General features: G+C 39.9%; 1 protein-coding gene across 1 annotated transcript in view; it reads right to left on the reverse strand.

Moving 5' to 3' along the window:
- The window catches only part of AMBRA1 (autophagy and beclin 1 regulator 1), a 126275-nt gene that overhangs the window by 87871 nt on the left and 16132 nt on the right, over window positions 1–22272 (reverse strand). The window contains exons 8-9 of the mRNA XM_053980360.1: window positions 6172–6258; window positions 1584–1766 (exon numbers count right to left, since the gene is read on the reverse strand). Coding sequence (XP_053836335.1) covers window positions 1584–1766; window positions 6172–6258 — 270 coding nt within the window. The remainder of the gene's footprint in view (window positions 1–1583; window positions 1767–6171; window positions 6259–22272) is intronic.

Genomic DNA, 22272 nt, shown 5'->3' on the forward strand with positions numbered 1-22272 from the left:
TTTCCAGCAGAACAAGCTGCCCCAGACAAATAAAATGGAATAATGGAAATAGTAAGGTCTATGCTTGCAACACACCCACTTCACAAAAACAGGTCCAGCAGCCACCGTATTTCTCCTCTTCCAGACCACAAGGATGCTTGAGAAAATGCAGAAGAGTCACTGTCTAATAGCTTATCTACCCTCATTTACATTTTACACAAACAAAGCCACAATGAGAGGGAAAGACATTCTCTCACCCTGTACTTCAGAATATTCAATTGCTGGAGCATGAAATGGCAGCTTCACAGAACAACTTTCTAAGAAAAAAAAATAGTCTATCACCACTTGAAAGTTAGAAAGGGATTAGTATCTTGCTTTTGGGAATAGCTAGCGTGACTAGCGTCCTTCAGAAACACACTTCACCCTGAAACAAAGGACATGGTGCTTTAACAACATGTCATCTCAAGTATGTGCCACTGCAGCAAATGAATGTGCAAATTAAAATAGTAGGGAAGTTGACAGCATCCTTTGCTGGCAGTTGCAACCTAACAACCCAGATCTTTTGAGGAGTTCACAGGTCCCATTAAACACACCACGTTACTACACTATAACCATAGACTACTTCTACAACCATGCTCAGAATTATCCTATGTTTTAATTGCAGTATACACAAATGGGGGAAAATTCAGTGAAATACTTAAGGCTGCTCAGGGAAAATCCCATATTTAAAAGGAAATTACTGAAGACAAGCTAGAAAAGTTATAGTCTCTTTGCTGCTAGAATGGATTTTAATCTAAATTCCTGTGCTTTTGGTCTATATGCCATCTAAAGAATACATTACTATACTCTTCCGTTTATTAGAAAGGGTTTGCAATACATTTTTTGCTGGGATTACACTGGGTATCACTGGAAGTTCAAAAGCAGATGCTAGAGAAAAAACTTCAAAAGTTCATCAGCAGAACCACTCAGAAGGAAATACAGTGGCCAGCAGGAATATTCTTCCAAGGTTTGGATGCAGATCCACTCCTCACTTTAACACAAGAGGCCTTTTTATCTCCTTGCAAGAAACTAAGCCCTAACACAGATTCACAATCACCAAATTTTTTAAAAATCCCAAACCAAACCAAAAAACCGCAATCCCAGGAATGTCAGCTAATTTGACAAAGCTACAGAGATAGAGCAAGAAAAAGCTACAGGACATATTTGTCTATCTCCCATAGCCTTAGACCAAAGAACTAAGTCTTGCAAAGCCTCTTAGTGACTCCTGTTCTGTCTGAAGATTTGACAACTCTAGTAAACTCTTTGTTCCCCATCTGTTCCATTGGAGAAAAAGATTCTCACTTCTCACTTTCTTTATTTAACCAGTTTTCTAAATGTAGTTGAGATACCTAATGTATCTCAATGCCTACAACATCCTTAATTTTCATAACAGAAATGACAAGACCTATTTCTAGCAATCAATACTCTAATTATTGATTGAATTACTTAACCTGTTCCTACAAGAAGTCCAAGGTGTCGTTGATTGATAAACAGCAGGGAACCACAAAGCAGTCCTGTGCTGACAACAGATGCAAGCAAGAGGGCTAGGCAGCACACACACTTACTCAAAATCTTCAAATTCCAGATCATTTCCCTCCACAGATGGGCTTGAGTTCTCTGAAGTGGAAGCAGAGGAGGAGGAAGAGCGGAGACGGTTTTGCTGATATCGCATAGAGCGTTGTCGAATACTGTCCCTCCGGGAAAGATACTGGATCATCCTCTGGGCATAATATGCAGCAGGAGACAACCTGAGCAAGAAAAAGATACACAAATACCCATTACATAAATATAGAATTACAGGCAGTCCCATTTTTCCTTTTGAACTCCAAGTGCCAGGCCAGTAACAGCCTATCACAAGGCTGACTGTTTGCATTTTATCTGTAAGACAGATTAAATACAGAAAGCAAGGAAAAGTAATTTTCCCTTTATATGCTATACTCCCACATGATCCCCTTTGCAAACAAAAGCACCACACTACCTACAGACAAAAATCTCATCTGCAGAAGAGAGAAATTTGCTTCTCAGTACTCTCTGGAGCTCACTGATTCATTTATTACGAATCCACTCTAGTAAGCTCAACAAGCATCACTTTTAAGAACCAAGCTCAGTCCCAATGTGAACTCTGCCTGCAATGCCAAACAGCAGCACTGTTCAAATCAACACTGAATAAAGGTGCTGTGGTTTTGATGGTAGTTAGGGAGTACCATGGAATATCAACCTGGAGAAAAAAAGGTTTCACATCTGTAACTACTTTGTAACCTAAATGGTAGGGATTTTATATAGTGGCAATTTCATCAGATCCACTAGGTTAGGTATATGTTAGGTGGAGCTTTAAAAGCCTTGTATCGCACCTGAAAGGAAATCTTTCCTCTGTAATTAACTCTTAATTCTCTCTCATGCATAACTTAGCATTTGTTTGCATCAGCTATCACACACCAGTATTACTCTCTTGAGACAGGTAAACACATACTCTCTTTTCCTACCCTGTGTATATCCACAACTCCTCACACATGTTTTCTGTGACACACTTACTCAGTGTTAAAATCCAGACACCTCAGATGCTTGATTTATCATTTCATTAGCCTTATTTGGTTAGACTTGAATTCTAATTTGGGGGGAGGACAAGTTTAGGACACAGATTACAGGCTCAGGGGTGTAAAAACTTAAGCCAATAAGCATCAAAAGGGTAAGAGTAACACACTCAGCTTGATTCCTCCTGAATCTTTTATGCATTGTTTAATGAGTTAAACCTGTTCATGCTTACATAAAGAAGAAAGCTTTGCTGGACAAACACATCATTGTTCTCTACTCCCCATAAGACTTAATAGGCCAAATACAAAAAAGCAAGGCATTACAGATGCACATTAATAAATGAGGAGCTACTCTCTTCTGTGGGCTTTTCCATAAGCCAAAACCTTTGTGCATGCCTAAAGAAAAAAAAAATCTACATTGTAATATGTACAGAGAGAAAAAAGAGAAACATGGGAACAAGGCAAACACTGGAAAACATGAACAGTGGTCGCAGCAGTCCAGCAGTGTAACCACTGAAACTTTTCTTTTTCCTTATATAACACCGAGGGAGAATTTTACAGAAGAGTATGAAGAGTGAGTTTAGCAGTCTTCTAAAATTATGCAGGACACCAGAAGAAAAAACATGGTGATGCCTGTTAGAAGAAAGAGTAGGCAATAAAGAGTGGCCATAACCGATGACAAGATGCCAGATTCAGCTTCCTGACAGCACATGGTGTGTACACTGGATAGACTGTGAAAAAGATCTCCAAAGGCAACACAAGAAGCTGAAGTCTGATATACAGAGAGAAAGGTATAAGAGATAAAATACTTTCTAGCAGCTTAGATTTTTTTTTAGAGATATATCCAACAAACACCCTGTGATGCTTTATACATATATATATAAATGCATATATATATATATACACACAGTCTGAGAGCATATATAATTCTTATTGAATATTTCTATTTAAAAAAACATTATTGTATGTGTTCTTTGCTGACAGCCTAATTTAATTCTTCTGCAGATTATTTTCTGAGCCCAGTACATATGGAAACTGTGGAGAGTGACAGAACAACCAAGCTGACCTTAGCGAAGTTCAGCAAGGCCACTGAAAAATACTGCTGCAGTCTACATCAAGATAGTCATTCTAAATCTGAGGGAACGTCAAAAAATATTCTCTCCGCCTCACTGCTGACCTAGGTTATTCAAATATAGCACCATTACAGACAGTAAATGCAGAAACAAAACTAACACATACACATGCTCTCAAAAATAATTTTTTTTCAGATCATGTAGTTTATGTACTCTTTAAAAAAAAGACTCCATTGGAGACAGTGCAGTCTTAAGGAGGTATATATATTTAAAACACATAAACAGGTATATATATTTAAAACACAGAGATGCTTATTAATAGATACAGATGTGTTTCTTTCACCTTTATTTCACTTTTCCACCTTGTTATTTAACTTCTCAAAGACATAACTTCACATTTGGAACTTAAGATGCTACAAAAAACCCTTCAAAATGCAGTAACACTCCTTTTAATCACTTTTCAAATTTCTAACTAGTTAAAGGGAACAGTTAAAAATACTAGCTCAGCACACCAATAAGGTTTATGGAGGAAGACTCTAATCCTATCCCACTCAAACTTCTAGCTAGTACTGATCATGCCTCCATTAATCTCATCCTCTGAAAAGGACAGTGATATTTACTGGAACAAAATAACCCTCTTAGAAGAGTTTCAAAACTGGACTTTTCTTCCAAAGCTCTTGATAAACTTAAGCTACTATAGCTTCTACCACAGAGAACCACTTGAACTGTCACATGAAGAGCCCTGTATCAGTTCTAAAATGTCTTCAAGTAGAAAAATATTTTTGACTATGCCCCTTATGCTAGGACATGTCTCAGGCATTGATCCATTTTCATACATTTTATTGAGCTTCATCACAGCAGACATCTGCATAAGGGGAAAACAAAATTCAGATACCTAGGCAGGCCCTCCTTTTCTTTTTTAAAAGGCAGCTCCCAGAGAGCTTGAATCAGTTCTTAAAATCTCTGCTCTATCAATCTGCCTGCTTTAGACGAGACATTCCAGAAAAAAGGAATGGTGCACTTCCAGCAATAAAGCAGCTTTTGGCACTCAAAAATTGACCTGAATGTAACAATAGCTTTTAAATTAACATTTGTAGAATATAATTTTCCTCTATCCAGGAAATCAATCCCTTTCCCTGCCATTTAACCAACTGCCATTTAGAAACTTTTAAATTTATCAGCATTTCTGACAAGACCTTCAGCAGTCACCTAGGTGGTTTCCCAAGGATTCTACATACAGGCAGCATACACTACCTTACTTTCACTTTACTACATTTTTGTTTACATCATTCCTAAACCTTTGAATTATATTTATACATTATTATAGATTTAGAATCATTATAGATTTAGAATACAGAAAGTCATCTTTCTTCACGATAAATGGAAAAAAGCCAAATATAAGATTTCACCTCTACAAGGCTTTATCTACACAGACAATTAGCAAGGAGTTATTTACCAACACAATTATACCATCTGGCCAGTTTGCAACAAAGCCTTTTATTTCAGAACTTGTGCTTAAGAGTATCATCTGTATAAAAATGCAGATTTTGTGGTTCATGATGAAGAAAACACCCCCCCCCGCCCACCTCCCCAAACCTCACAAAACAACAAACCTCCTTCAGCAACTCAAGATTTAATTTTCAGTGGTATTCCTGTACTCTTCTTTATGATAAATCCTAGTAGCCTTCAATTCACACAGCGATGCAAGAGGTACCCCAAAAGGCTAAATCAGATATATTTTACACTTACTGAATTTCCTCATTCATAGCTTTCCTAAACCATCTAAAGAAAGCTTATTTGTCATGATTTATTCTTTGAAAGTTTCCAAAGCTGCTTGCTGTTCACGATTCTATCATTTCTTCTGACAGAGTCTTTGGGTCACATTATCCCATCTGTTGCTTTCTTAATACACTAAATAGAAACTGCAAAGATCATTTCTCTCCATTTTTGATAACTGCCACATTTGCTTTTTCTAGTCCTCTGAAACACTCCCACCTCTTTTGAAGATTAAGCAGCACTACAGGTGTTTCTATGCCTAATGTCAATGATTCATGACTTTTCAAAAATAATTGTCAGTATTTTGTTCTTAGTTAAGTATACATAACCTTCTGGCTATGCTCTGTCTTGTAGAGATACATTTATGGAACAATTCATGCTTCCAAGCACGTTGTCTGCTCACACTAGCTCCAAATTCCCTTTACTGCATTCGAGACTATTTGTTTTTTAATTCATTTTTCTTCAAAAGAGATTTTTAATATATTGATACAGCTCATTTACTGTTGGACCTGTTTGCCACCTAGTGTTCTCCATCCCAAATAATTTCATTAATTCTTATGTGTTTACTTCAACAGTAATTCCTTCCTTTTTTCCTCATTTCCCTCCAGACTTAACAGCATCTGCTCACTTGTTTTGCTCTTTCCCCACGTCAAGTCATTAAGAAGGAGATAAGTCCAATATTAGAACCACTGCCAGAGGTTTCAGTGAGTTATCCTGAAGTTATGCTTTTGCATATAAAACTTAAATGTCTTTAGACTGCATTTAGATCTTACCTGGCTGGATCTGGGTAGATTGGATGTTCCCGGGATCCTGCTCCATCATAGCGAGATAATGAAATGAGGGAAGACTCCAGCAACCTCCTAGAAAGGAAAAACAAATTAAAACGTCAAAGACCATTCAGGAACATCCCTCCTATATATGACCTACTTTCTGAAACCTCTTAAGACTATTTCTATCACTAGTGCAGAGAATTCTGCAACATATTGAACCACTCACTGATGGCATGAGTGTTTTCACCACACAGGTATTCAAAGTTTTATGTTCTCACTGCACAGGAGAAAGAACACCTCAGGTAAGGAAGAAGAGTGGTCTAATAACCGCTTCCAAGTTCCAAGAGAAAGATGTAGATGTCACTTCTCTGGAGACAATCCATCCCAATGTGTCAGGTCCAAAAACACTACCACTGCATTGGCCATCTGTCAAATTCTTACCTACTCAAAGGTGGCTACACATGGAATGGGCCAGGGATCAGGGGACAAAGAACACACATGTTAACATGTGGACTTTGGGGGCACCACTGGTGTCTATCCATAGTAAGATCTTGAATCTTAGCCTCAAGGCTCTGAAAGAGAGGTTTTCAACTACAAAAAATAAGAATGTTCTTTTCCTCTGTATTGTAATCAGCCACAGGGAGAGATACCAAATATTCACTCAAGAAAAAAATGTATGCAAATGCAGACAAACAGCCTGAATATACAAGAAATGAGACTGAGTCATGAAGGCAGCAGAATCAAAAGTATATAGCAGGAACATGTCCCCCACTCTGACTTCTACATTCACCTCTGTCTAGCTTCTGTCATAAACGAGAGGACAGCACTGTTTCAAGACTGACTCATGTCCTGTTGCAGCCCTTAGATTAACACAAGAGAGATGATTTGGGGCAGGTACAGAAAGTAGAAAAAACAGCTCTCACAGTTTATAAGATTGCTGAGCTCCCTTTCAAGTCTTTCTACCTCAGAGCTCCTGCTAAATTTTGTGTTCCAGTCTGTAACTTAATGAAAGCGGTTGTGGTTTGAAAGCCAAAGCAGCCCAACACCACATCTGTTCTACTCACACACAGAGCTGTTGAGAAAGATTTGAATCTTTCAGTCTTAGCCCCACACTCATAATAATCCATTAGCCTTTGCAGTGCAGGACAGCAAGTATCAACACAGGAAAAAGGAAGAAGGACCAGATAAAATCCACAGCCAACCTCCCATGTCTAGCCACATAAAGACAGCAGAATTGCAAATGAGAAGTCTTTTTTTCTAGCAGCAGCCCACCCATCAGGCTCTCAAGAAAACATTTTACTGTCTTCCAGCAAATAAAATAAATTTACTTCAATTTTACATTATAGATTTAGAATACAGAAAACAGTGAGAGATTGCTTCAGTTTCCCAGTTGGAAAGGTGTGTGTCAGCTCGAGAAACTTGCTGCAAAGTACTAGGACTATGCATATGGCAAGAAATCCTGTCCTTTCTAGCACAAAGTTGTTTGGCAACTATTTGTCTTATTCAAGAACAGTTACTAAATCTCTCAAACTTTGAGTTTAATTAATTCCCTGGTTCCTAGGTTATTGAGTCACAAGCTCTAACATTCAATACTGCTAGATTTTATGAATCCCTTGGCTATCCAAAAAGTCCTTATACTTCACTTCTGCCTTACCAAACCCTTCCTTCTGCTCCAACTACATATGTGCAAAAAGCAGCCAATCCAGAATGAACAGTGTTACAGCTTTATGAGGTATACCTGAAGTCCTGTATCTGTGAGGTTTACAGATATACCTATTACTTGCATCACATATAAACTGCTTTAACTCCTTCTAGGGGAAAGGTAGACAGAATAAAATTAGCAGAAGGGATATTCTACCTATTCAGGCAGCTGGTCCCTTCTAAACCACTGGCTCAGAGTTCAGAGAGGTTACTGCCACTGCAATACCAACATGCTTTTGAGAAATCTGCTTTTCTAAGCTGCTCCAAGAACAGCATTTTGCAAGCAACCTGAATACGCCAATGCTGCCACCTTACTGGAACATCCAGCCTGATCACTGGACTTAGTCAAGGAGAAAGAGCACTTTCAGGAATCTATACTTCTCACCACTACACTGCAACAGATCCTTGAAATATATATTTGAAGAGTCTTGCTATAGCAGGTACTTGGCACCTCAGATGAGAATGGGGTACAGGTTACCTTACTAACCAACAGTTGCCTGAGCCCCAGGATAGCCAAATGTCCAGGTAAAGAGAACTCCTCCAGGCTTCAACAGCCCTGTGTCATTACCTGAACAGGCTGCAACTCCATCCCATGCAGCAACAGAAGCTGCTACAGCAGGAGCATCTCCTTCACCAGAAGGGCTCCCTTGGAAAACCAGCAGTTACTGGTTTGTAAGGATCAGGATTACGGACACTCTGTTAAATACATTCCCCAGAACCCTCTCTGAGCTTGCACTGTCCAAGTTGAATGGTCTCAGTTAAGATGGCCTTTCCAGTAGAGCCTTCCAAGCCTGCCAAGAACAAATCCAGCTCCTTCACTACCTCACACTGAAGCACACAGGCCACATACCAGGGCCACATTCAGATCATGTGGACAAAGATAATTAATTCAGTTAACAGTAACTGCTAAAAGCCAGAGCTGATTTTAAGACTGATTAGTAGCTGTTAATTATCCTACAACTGTGCCCTCTCAGATCACAGAGCAATGAACAGAGGGATATAAATACACATAACAGGCAAAAAATCCAAACTAAGGCAACAAGCAAGCTCATGAGATCCAGACAGACCATTTCTGCTTAATGCTCCAGAGAATAACAATACCTGTACCGAAGCAGAGTACTAAGCATAAATAAAATCCATTTTTAACTAACTCATTCTAGACTTAGCCCTTGAGACTCAAAGTTACAAATCTAAATGCATTTAGTACGGTCAAATGGGTTCAATAATAGATACACTGCTATAATCATCAAAGTGTTTCATCTGCATCACTGGTAATGTAACCTATTGTCCCTCAGGAAGGTGCAGATAAATATTCTTTAAGTAAGTAATGCTGTACTCTGCCAAGTCTTTGGTGTCACACTCATAGCTTCTGGCACCCAAAATCCCAAAAGAGACACAAACTATTTGTTTTCAGTAAAGCCAAAGTGTAAGGTAGTCCAATATCCTACCACAGTAAACCTAAGGTTGGGAACAATTCTGCTAAGGAGAACAAACATAATCCATGGATGAAGAGAAGTAGCTCTGTTGCAGTAAACTGTTAGCCACTAAACATTCAAGTTTCCAACAGAGAAGCATGAAAAGAGAGAACAGAAATGCATATTGTTTGCATCTCCTTTTGAAACATTTCAGCAGATCATGCTTGACTCCTGAATCCTCTCTGCAGCTTACAGCAACCTCCTCCTCTCCCACATCCCCCATTTCTGCTATCCAGATAGGTAACAGGCTAACACTACATTCTATGGAAGCAATTGCTCCACTATCTCTGTCTAGACAATATGAAATTGTCACAAATGACATCTAAAGTACAATTAGCAGAGAAACTGCAATTTCTACTCTCTTCCCCCGCTCACCATGAAAAAAAAAAATCACCCATTATCATCCTCCAGGTTGTCAGTCAATCCTGCAAATGATGAAAATTAACTCTGCTCACCCTGAGAGATGCTTCTGTTCCAGCTTGCTAAATTAGGAGGAGGGGGATTGTAGTTTTTGTTTGGTTTATTTTTTTTATTAAAACTACTACAAGATATAAATTGCTTCTGTTCAGCAGTATTGAAATCTCAACTCTCTGATTGAGATCAGACTTTTCCTGTCAGACATCAACAGCTCTGGAACTGCTGCTCTATACTTGCACTGTTAACTCAGGTCTGCAGCAATCACTAGCAAGGGGGTAAAGGAAGCAGACTCCAAGTTACAGGACACCTCTAGACAAGGGAGAGAGAAAGAGTGCATAGATATAAGACATTACGAGCAGAAAAGGGAGAATTTTCAGGAATTAAGCTGAAGCTGAATCCCCTTTTCAAAGGGAAAAAGCTCATGAAGCAATCTCCTCATAGCACATCAGCCATTGGACTATACCTCCATTCTCCCCACGGGGATGAGGATCAACACCAAAGCCTTTTGGGATAGAGTGATTCATTTCAGCAGGTTTTGAGAAGATACTTAACTGCAGCAAATTTAACTTTTCAGTAATAGTTTCTAAGGATATGCAGTCCTACACCACATCTTATGTTTGCTGTCACAGCATAAGCATTATTGAGTAACGCTACTCCAAGAGACACTGAGGGAAGGGTTTTTCTCCCCATCCAAAACGGAGGTGTTAACAAACAGCACTGAGGTTGTTTCCTTAGAATCAAAGGGGTGTTCAGTCAGCTGCCATCCTCCTAAGCTGCTTTACACCAACCAGGGCAAACCAGTAAAATGAAGCACTCTAAGGACAGCAATCACACCTACCCCTCCCCTACTCCCAGCCTTCAGCTATGAGAAGAGCTTAAAACAGAAAATTCCTAGTTATCCTTTGAAGGAAAAGTATATTGATGACTCTTGGCAGCCTCTGATTTTCCTCCCCTGGTTTTATGTCTTCCCTGAAAAGACTTTTATATTGCATAATGCCCATTTGGAGCTGAAAATTATCACACTACATATTACATCTCCTTTTCAGCCCTCCAATTTACAGCCAGCACTCAGTTCCCCTGAGCACTCATCCCTGTGAATGTGCTCCTGTGGTTTCTCTTAAGAAGGTAAAGAATAGCAACAGTTTAAAACTAGATTCCCTTCAATCATCTTTCTCTTACAGCCAGGCAATGCATAACCTAAAGATAATGAGAAGGATAAAGCATGAAAACAGCTGAATGTTCTTCAGTGTCCAATAACACCAATACCCTCCCTCAAACCTTATTCCTGGAGATCAATTATAAGCCTTGATAGAGCACTAGAAAACTATTTTAAATAAAAATCTCAAATAACCCAATCCACTGGCTTGGATATTCTTTCTTTCCCTGTTCTCAGAGGAATAGGAAAAAATTATTTCAGACATCTGTATTGTGTTTCCTACTTTCAAAAAAGCAAACTGAAATCACGTAAGCAGAAACCATCAAGCATTTTGTTCCACAGCTTCATTTTCCATAAAAGTTTTGTAGTCCTTGTCAAACAGAAAAACACTATTGCTCTTCACCAGTTTCATATTCAAGCTTAAAATAAAAAAGCAATCAGTATGCAGTTCTAAAGATTGCCTGAAAAAATGAGTTCTAAAATTAAGTTTTTAACATAATCTGCTCTGATACCTCTAAGCTAACATTTCTAGACTGCTTCAGCTTTCACATGGTTATGGTTAGACATATTTAGCCTAGCATCAAGACTGGAGTAAGACAGGTCAGAAACAGATGATATAGTCAAACAAAAGGATCAAGCTTTTCTTAAGATAGTTGTAACCATCTGCAAGAGATAAATAACCTGAGAATATCACTACTCATTAAAACCTCAACCGTCACTTCTGCAGTTCTGAGCAAGCTGCTCCATACCCTTGTTCACATCTGTGCCAAACAATTCATTCTCAGTGAGGAACTAGAATTGGTGGCTGTCTTTCTATGCAAACCCTGTTAGGCATCCTTTTCGTCACCTTTTTTTTAAAGTTATTCCATACAATGAGCAGCCTTTACAAGATAATTTCCTTTTTTTAGGGAAAGCAAAGATGCAATATGTGATCAGAGACAAGTTCCAAACACAGCCTTTGTAGAATACTTTGACCTGCTTGTGGGAAATAACTTATGTTAACTCTGAAGGTGCAACTAGGGACAGAGAAGACATCCTTCCCAGTTGCAGGTGCAGAGTTGTTCTGTCTATATAAGGCAGAAGTTATCACAGAAAGTGATTGTTTCCCCTTCACTGATTCTGGGTAAGAATCCTGCAGAAAATAAACTGTAAGGATTTCTCAGAAAAGAGACAGCACGTAAGGTCTTCAGCCAAGATGGGAAGGAATGCAGAGAAAAAGTGCACAATTACAGAACACAAGGAAATGTCAGTAAGAGTTTGAGCAGCAGAAATGAGCACTGGGAATTGAGTTCTCCTAATTAGAAGATGTGGAGCAGAGTTTCAAGAAAAATATGGTTAATTAACCCTTTAAAGTTACTTCAATTTAACTAGAAAGTAACACCACATAATGAATTGTGCTATTACTGCACCTCTCCTCTTGGATTAGGAACTCCAATTTCCATTTACCACCTGATGCTGCAGGAACTACACAGCAACTTTAGAGCTCATCACAGGGAAAGTGGGTCACTTTACAAAAAGTGACAGATTCTTTTAAGACTCAAGGCTGCATTGTTAATCTATTACTTCACCTGCTGAAAAAGGCCATGCATGCATCAGAACAAAATATGAATGAGCATTATGGAGAGGTCCTCATCATACAGCATCTCAGGAATGATTAGTTCATAATTTCAACAAGCAAGAGGGAACACACATCCATGACAGACATTAAAAGGGTCAAGACCAGCTACAGCAAGCAGCATTAATTAGTTTTGGCAACAGCTCCAACATGAAAAGAACAATGAAAGACCTTGCACTTCCATTTTGCAGGGGCAAAATCCTTGAGGGACAGGAGGGGAGAAGAAATTAAAATCAGTTCAAGCTACTGCACATGCTATTTTGCTCTACAGTGGCAGTTGCACACCAGTGCCCAGGACGGGGCAGGTACCCGTGCCAAGCCAAAGACAGACATCATATTTCTCCACCTAGACCCTTAACAACACACCATTATACCGAAATTCATCTAGAGGGTATGGGTTTCTAGTTATCATAAGGTTTAAAAGCATGGCCAGAACATAGCCAATACACTGAACTCTCTCAGCCTGCAGACAGCTTTACTCTTCTGAGAACTCTTCTGCCTACCTTCATCTGTATGACTGCTTCAAATTCTCCTTGTTCTGGGAGTTCCCAACACCACAGACTCTGTGGACAGCAGAAATCTCTGCTTACCCACGCACAGAGATCTGCGTCAGCTTCTGGGATAATTACATACAACTCCTGTTTCTCCATAGGGAATGGAAGAGGAGGTGTCTTTCTTGAGGGAGCAGAAGCCATACTGTTATCCCCATAGGTTTCTAAGGCTATGAAAACAGAGGTCTCATCACAAATCAAGCAATCCCGTTAAAATGCTGTTGTTCATGCTGGAGTAAAAAAGAAAGTCAGGTCAACAAATGACTGGCAGGGTAGCTCAGTCACTTAGTCCAGCCTTCCCATTTCAGGAAGAGAGGGGAATGATTTCATAATAATGCATTTCAAGCAGAAAAATGAGTCAGTTTCCTGGCAGATACAGAACCCTGTTTATTTACAGCCTTCAGTTTCAGCAGGTGCTCTTTCAAGAAGAGCAAAGGAGGAGGTCACTTACATCATCACACAAACAGCCATTTGGTGCAATCAGTTAAATATGTATGTGGAAAATGTTTAAAATGCATGTTAGCTATTCAACAGACCAGAACAGCTCAACTGGAGAAAGCTAGAGTCATCACTCTTTTGGTTACAGTTGTATTACTTAGTTAGATCTCAGGTCTCCCTCTCTCCTCTTGCTCCAGGCCCACAGATTAGATGAATGCTGCCCTACTGCAAGTTCTCCAGCCCAGATTCTGTAATAAGGACCAAATAAATGGATACAGGCACTTTGTCCCCAGACACACCACACTGTGAGAATTTCCAAAGAGCATGAAGAGTGAGTGCACACATGAAGTATATGTAAATTGAATGTATATCTAAAAATTACAGGGTTTTATTATAATAAAAAGGCACACTACAATGCTAACATCTCCAGCTCTTCGCCACAGTGAAGCTACAGAGAGGTTTTAGATGAGCAAGCAGGCCTGAAACAGAAGGTTTCAGAGAGATTTAAGAGAGCCCGCCCAAAGCTTGTTTCTTGGCAAAAACCAAAACCAAATTGAAACTTAGACACTGTTTTAAGGTGACTTGCCTGAAGCCAGACTATAAGCTGTAAAAATCACACCTAGATAGTTTAGGCACGTCACAGACCTCCATTAACTGTAAGCTGAGCATTATCCCCTAGATAGAACACAATTACATGAACTCAAGACACATAGGTAAAAGAACAGAAACAGGAGCAACTGTACCTGGTCAAGTGAACCTGTCTGGACATGCTGCCCACCCTGCAGCAGCTGGATCAGGTGGCTGCAGGGAAAGTATGTGCAGACAGCAGAGGAGACAGACACCCTAGCAAAGGATGGCTTTCAAGAGAGGGAAGCTATTCACACTTCTTCCCTCTCTGTAGGAAAGCTGAGAACTGATATGTTTTATGGTATCCTCAAATAGCTATCTGTTTGAAGTCAGCTGTCTTTAAACTTCTGAGCAATTTGTGTTTATTCAAGATCTTTGGTCTACAGTCACCTCATATATGCATTCCTCAAAAAAAAAAAACAAACAACCTCACAAAAAAACCTGCCCAAAACAACAACAACCAACACCCACCCACATAACAAAAAAAACCCCCACAATCCAATAAACACACACACACAAAACCACCACCAAAAAACCCCAAATCCCCACTCAACTCTAAATGTCAATAGAAGCAAAAATAATAGCATATACCTCTACCATTCTCACTAAAACATCACTTTAATTCAAATTTAGTAAGCTTCCTTCCTGTTACACTGCAGCAGGTGAAACTCCAGAACAGTTCCCACAGTAAAGACACTTGTAGGGAAAGAGGTTTCTGTTGCCTAGAAATTGCAGAGGAATAAACATTACCCATTTATTTTATAGGTGAACTCCTCATTGCTGTGCCTGGACTAATAAGAGGGGTGGAATAAGGGCAGTGATTCAAATGGGAAAATACCGTGAAGGTATCTGAGGAGGAGTTATTTCTATACCTGCCTAGTTTGCAAGTCAAGCTGCTACAAGAGGAACATGGGGAAAAGAATTTCTTTTAGTCTGCTACAGTCATTGCTGCATATTTAAATTCAGGCCAAGAAAAAGAAAAAGCAGCTTATGCCTTTCTGCGAGTTTGGCGAAGGCTGCAGGTACACGTCCAGCTTTCCAAAGCACTGCGAGAAACTCAGCAGCAGGGAGTGACCTCTATCTATCACTGCAAGGAGGGAAAGCACAAGGCATCATCCTTCTCACCCACCAGCTCTCAGTGAAGAAGAATAGGGCTTTAGCAACCTTACATTATTCTTAAATCAGGAAACTAGCAAAGGCAGGGGAAGGAATATTTGTGCAAGAAAACAGACACTTCTTTCACTTGTTTTTCTAGATAACTAACAGCATACTAAAGAGCTCAAACTTTTATAACTTCAGAAGAAGTCTTTCCTGTCCACACAGAGACAGCAGGCTTGGTCTGGGAAAAAAACCCACAAAGCTGGAAGGGTGACTGTAATTACCCCAGAGTTCACATAGGCATCAACTGACCATTTAGATATCATGGCAGCTTCTCCTATAGTTCAGGTTATGTTTACAGTCTCATGATAAAACTAATTCGTATTTTCCATTTTTAGTAAAGGCCAAACAATACTCACCAAGTTTGTCCACAGCCTGCACATCTCACACATAAACAGTGTTAATTACCATGTTTAAATGTTCATGTCACCTTCAGACTATAATTTCACTTTATGTTCACAACAGACAAATTAGGTCTTTGTTCACTCTTACATGTCCTGGCTAACATTTACAGAAATCATTCCCATACCACACAGTTCTGGCTTTCTCTCCTCAAGCACGTCTTCCCAAGCACAAACCCAAACCTCTTCTCTCTGCTGGCAAATCCATTTCTAACTTCCATTTACCCCAGTACTCTCACTAACTGCTGAGATATTACTTATCTCTATCACCACCATTTTCAAGAATAGTAACAAAGCATCTTTGGAATTATTTCTTACCAAGCCTGATAACAGCACAGCGTAAAACTCTTCTAAAACTATCACAGTGCACATGGAGGCTACAAGGCTTGTCAGAAAAATCCTTCCTTCCACACCACCAGTAAGATCTACACACCATAACTTTAAACAAAATACTGAGCTCAAACTACAAATGGCAGGACACAAGACTAGCAAGGTTTTCACAAGTAATGGGTCTGGACAAAAAGAGTCAAGAAAATTATGTTGGGTAGGTCTATTTAGATTTAGCACAGACCACACTCCCACCGATGTGCAGTCTGAGCCAGTCTCTTCTCCACAGCTCATGTGGGCCCCTCTGTTCAAGCCTCCCTTTCTCTGTGAACTCAACACCACTGCCACAATATATATTAAATACTTGAATAAGGAAGCTACAACTGCTGTAAGCAATTAGGAAAAAAATAACAACTACAAAGATTTTTGAGAAATAAGGAATGGAACAAAAGGTAGAATACACTAGGTATGTGTTCTGTCTTCACCGTAAGACATATTTGTAGCTTTACATAAGGTAATTCCCTCCTGCTTTAGTTCCTTTCCCCCAAAAAGTAAAGTGAGTAGCACTACCCTCTGCTCTGATTTTGATAGCAAATGTCAGTCACAGATCTGGGTCTTCCCAGGCAATTCTGTATCCATGGCAGGGGACAAGGAAGTGTTCTGGTTGTTTAGTTTTTAAAGCAAAGATATGAGTGACATACACCCTTTCATACAGTGCTTTGCACAGTGAGAAAAGTTACCAGAAGTCAGTACATGCAGAGATCCGATCAGCCTTGGTCATTTACATCAAAAACCAGAGCTGCACATAAGAAGCTCAGGCTCTGCCAGCATGAACTCAGGAACAAAAGCTGCAAAAGTGACTGTACTCTTTTCCATTACATATACAGCACTGATCACTGTTGGGCAGGAATGGGGCTGCTACTACCCTGTCAATCTACTTTAACCATAGACTGGTCCCAATTCTATCTCAAGTCAGCACTGTTTCTACAACTTAGAGCAGGAAGAGGCATCCCCTCAAGGCCTTGAGCAAACTATACCCATTTGCACTAGAAAAAAAACCAAACCCAACACAAAAAATCCCCGAACATATTCTCTGCCTTATGGAAAAGCTCCAAAATTCAGGTAATAGCTCAAGGCATACTTGAGGAAGAGAATAAACAGAGCCCTGGGGAAAAAGTGACTGCCCAGATTCCAACCAACATCTGCCAAGCAATCCTCCAGAAAACAAGCTCCATATTACAAAAGTCGTCCGAGGGGGTGAACAGCCATTAAAATGAAAACAAAACCTTTGAGAAGGGAGACTACAAAAAAGGTTTGCTCCAGGCTTGGGAGGCAGTAAGCAAGAAGTCCAGACAAATTCTACAAGGTCTTATAGAGCTCTAACTCCCGAGCATTTACACATCAGAAAGACAAAATACCTGTCTCACCTTCGATCCACATCTATCTCTTTCAAACCCTTACAAAAGCCAAAAGGATAAGCTCCTCTCTTGCTTGCACTCTGTATCAGAGCCATTTCCCATCTGGATCCCCGCATTTGTGCCTCTCTCCAAACACTGAAGAACTTGCAGTTGTATGGTAACTACAGAGATAAGCTGCCGTTTGGGAGTGGGGAGGGTCCTCAAGCTACCCTTCAAATAAGAACTCGGAAACTTTCAGGTTAGGAAAGGAGACAGAAAGGAGCAGAAGCAACATTACCCCCTTGTGGCAGCAAAGCAATATGGAAATAAGGTCTGAGAAATTCAGGGGAACAGACTAGGTGTTTCTCTTCATAGCTGCTGTAAGGAGAGCTGTATGCGGCCAGAAATGTCATCAACGCTGAAGAGAAACGGGATGAGCTGGAGTCACTGTACTACATGTGACTGGGTTCACATCACATAGCAAGAACAAGGCAGGAGGGACCAGAGTCCTCAAACGAGACCTGACAAAATGAAAGACACAGATTTGTCCCTGGACCCTGGTACATGGTTCTAGGGAAGATGGTTTCACATGTCACTTGCACACAGTGCATCCAACAGACTAAAATACAGCAAAGCCTTTGGTAAGCTGTGCCAACTTCAACAGGTCAAATATTTGCACAGCACAGTGGACTCTGCCTTTCATACACTCACGAACAAAATAAAGGAGTTTATACAAGGGTCCCCAGACAAGAATTTCCCCACTTCACACACGCTCACTCCTTTCTGCCTGTATGCATGACAAAAGTATCACTCAGGATGGTTCAAAAGACTTCTCAGATTTTCAGGTAATTTCAATAATGTGTCTTGTCTGTCAAACTAAATAGATGAGGCAAGGTGAAAACATTATGCATTCATAAAATGCAGGCACAGAGTTACTCATACCACAGCCTACAGAATTTGACCTCTGGAATGAGTGCAGTGGAGTGGTTAGAGAAGTTCAACATAATTGCCAGACAAAGCTTCTTCATGGAAGAATAAGGATGATAACCATTTCCTTGTGAACCATAAGTTTCATGCAAACCTGCCTGACAACAGAATAGAACACACCTTTCATGTGCAGTAATGTACTCAAATCTCTAGACAAAATAAACAGGTAAACCAGATTAAAATTATCCCTCTCATGTATTACAAGCAGTTAAATCTATAGAGGACAATTTTCCTCTTCCTTCTTTTCCTCATCTATAGGAATTGTTTCACTGAATAAGGTTTGAAATATGCTAGCAGGGACACACATTGCTACTTGCTCCTTGCATACAGAACTCAGAAACAAAAAATAAATTTATAACCTAATTATTTTCTTTTTTTTTTTTCTAAAACCCCTACACTAATTCTATAGATGTCACTTGTGTCATACTAAAATAGCCAAAGAGAAAATCTGAATCAGTTTTATTAGCCAGCATTGCACCATACCTAGCATTAACTGCTGTATTGATACATATTTCAGCAGAGATCACTAAGAGATCACTGCTAGATTCTGTCTTAAGAAGGTGGCATCAGCTCCTCTCAAATAAGCAGCTAACTAGAAGAATCCTCTTTCATTCCCTGTTCAACTTTTCATTATCAACCTGAATTGGCCCAGAAAGCAACAATGGCTTTAAGTACTTAGAAGATCATCTCCCTCACTGAGATTACAGTACTAATACAAGACCTCCTCAACCCATTTTTAAATTAACAGGTAGTTATAAAAAAATTAAACTAGCTATCATCTGTTGCTCAGTTATCCTTCCTTTATCCACATCTTTCCAACAGCTTCTATAACCAATTTTTTGCAGCACATTTCACATGGCAACTTCAGAGATTTCTGAGATTCTTTTCACTTTGATGTTAAAAGTGAGGCAAAGACATCCACAGGGGAAAACTCCCTACATTTGAAATAATGAAATCAGTGTGGAGAACCTCAAAAAAGCTGAAGCTCAGTCTCATGAACTTTTGCTTAACTTAGACCATAAACTTTCCCCAAATTCATGCCTCACCAGCACAACTTCAAGAAGCACACAGCTCAATGCCACACTGCTTTCAGGCCAGGCTGAATGTGATGGGACTCCTTGTATTGCTGAGGCTCTCAGTGACATGCTTCTCCTAAAAGAGGTGCCAGAGCTGTTAGGTAGCAATGGTGCCATTACATGCTTATTAATGCCTTTGTGATCAGTCCAAGATAATTAACCTATGATCATCAGAAAGAGCAGAATTCTCTCCTTACCCAGCTGACATATTTGCATCAACAGAATTCAGAGAACAGCCTTCACTAAATTACGCTATTAACTTAATTGACCCTCAATGGCAATGTTTTCCCAGAAAGCCACTTCTCAACTAGGAAGGCCATATCAGGGAAGGAATCTTGCCCATGGAGAGGGAATGAGAACATACACAGTTTCCAGACACAATTTTTCTTAGTTTTTCGGCTGACCTTAGAATATAGAGCTCAATTGCCCAATGAGGACATCTAATGGAGAGACAAAGAACAGAATTATAAAACAGGTTATGAGCACATCTTGGATTCCAACACTAAGAATTAACCAGAGGCTGATAGGAAAAAATTACATTGATTGGAAGTGTGTATGCAGTTACCACTTGTACCCTCAGGTTTGAAGGCTTATCCTCCCCCTTGTATTTTGTCAGCACTTTCAGCATTACTTAGCTTATATCTCAGGACTCTCAGACTCCATCTTTGCATGCTTCTATAGCTCCAAAGGTTAATAGACATTTTGGACTCTTCTGTGCGGAAGTGGTTCCAGCACTTCCCACTGTGAAAGCATGCCCTAGGTCTGGGAGACATGAAGGCTTCCTACAAGATGCTCACTCTATTCAAAATTTAGGTAAGTGGGTGCTTGCTGACTTGTTAATAGATTCACAGAACATTCTGAGTTGGAAGGGAACCACAAAGATGATTAAGCCCAACTCTTAAGTAACAGCCTGTATGGGAATTGAACCCACAACCTCGGTGCTATTAGCACCATGCTCTAACACAAATGAGCTAATCTCATCTCCCATGTTCTATAAAGAAAAATATAAACAGCTAATTTGAGAGTGGAAGAAAATTACACCTGCAAGACAGAGCTATCCTGCATACAGGGTTCCTTTTAAGGGAAAATATTTCATAAAGCCCCAAGCCCACCCGATGTGTTCAACAAGAAAGGAAATGAAGTTTTACTTCAAGGAAATTGCCAGAAGCATTTAATACCAGACTGCCCACTGCTTCCAGCTTCTTGCTTCAGAACTCTACAGATAACCTTAACTTCAGTTAGAAGGGAAACAGAAATCCCTGCTGTGCCTGTTCTTTAGAAAGGCCTGATAACAGAACCAGGAGATTGGGAAAACAAAAGAGTCCCTCTGCCAGAAAGGTTTCAATAAAGGTTTCATCTTACAGGAATTCCTCTGGAATCAAGCTCATGCATCAAACTATTCACTCCAAATCAGAACTCTCAGTGAAAAGCACCTGTTTACTCAGCTGATCAGGTAGGCAAGTAACCCTTCATAAACGCTACAGCCACTGGAGCAGACAGCAGGAACCACCATGAATGACAGGCAAAGTGACACAGAGATCTAGTCATAGGACTCTCATTAGACTCCTGCAGGCTGGGGTGGATCAATTATATGCCTCAGGACATTTTTAAATTATAGTTACCACGGAAAAGATCGTATCTACATATCCCACTATATCTCATTGTCCAAATATGTGCCAACTGCCCAATCAATAAGAAGGTTATTTGCCCAGTTATTTCTGACACTATAGTGACTCATCCCAGAAAACGAGACACAGTGGAGATGACATAAGTATGTACCACTGTTTAAAAAGAAAGATAACACAAGACTTACTCAAGTGCCATTTTAAAGCTAAATTTGTCAGTTCCTTCTTACTCTTATGCCCTTTAAGAGGGGACAAGAGGATACCTGACTTAACAGTAGGTAAGTTCAGGGCCAAAAAGTAGCTCCCATGCAATCAGCTTGAGACTCTCATTATGGCAGGCTATTAAAAAAAAAAAACCACCAAAAAAACTGGGGCAAGGATTTAGAAACTGATGAATAATTTTATGACCACCACCACTTATTTTATGCAACTACAACAACAAGAAAGGCAGTCACTGTTCCAGCCTCAGTATAATCAGTTTATCTGCAGGACAGAAGAAAGAATTCCCTTTCCTCAGCCACTCCTGTGTACAAAGCCTTCTTAGTTACATCTGCATCCAACCTGGAAATTTTGTTTTTATACAGCTCAAAGCATCTGTTTCAGAGAAACAGAAAGACTGAACCTTTCCTCTGGTGAGAGCACAAACCACTTGACAGAGAAGATGTGAAACCGAAACCCAGCACGGAAATCCCATCCAAAGTACCAATGTAGCTGCATCATCCACACAAGCCTGTGAAGACACTCTGACAAAAAGGACACATCTTCCCTGATGCAAGTTCAATTTAGCTTATCCAGTTTCTTGTATCATACCTGAAGTAGAAGAAAAATATCCTTCCAAAAAAAAAAAGAATCACCTTCTTAAAAAGAAGACCGCAAAGCCTAAAATTTTCAGTGATCGGTATGTCCCCAACCAGCTCAGGTCAACAGGAGCCACTTTCAAAACTAACCTCTCTTATCAGCGGCAAACCAACTTCATATACCCAAACCACTGACACAGAGCTTTGACTTTTCCCCCCCCTCTGAGCAACTCTGAGGAAATTATTGTTAACCCTTTTAACTTAACAACTTACTCATGCCCAGTTTTCCATGTCAGCCCTGGGCAGATTCCCCATGCATAGCATGTGATGATAGGGTGTGTGACAGGGAGCACAAG

The sequence above is a fragment of the Vidua macroura genome, chromosome 6, assembly GCF_024509145.1.
Source record: "Vidua macroura isolate BioBank_ID:100142 chromosome 6, ASM2450914v1, whole genome shotgun sequence".
NCBI lineage: Eukaryota > Metazoa > Chordata > Aves > Passeriformes > Viduidae > Vidua > Vidua macroura.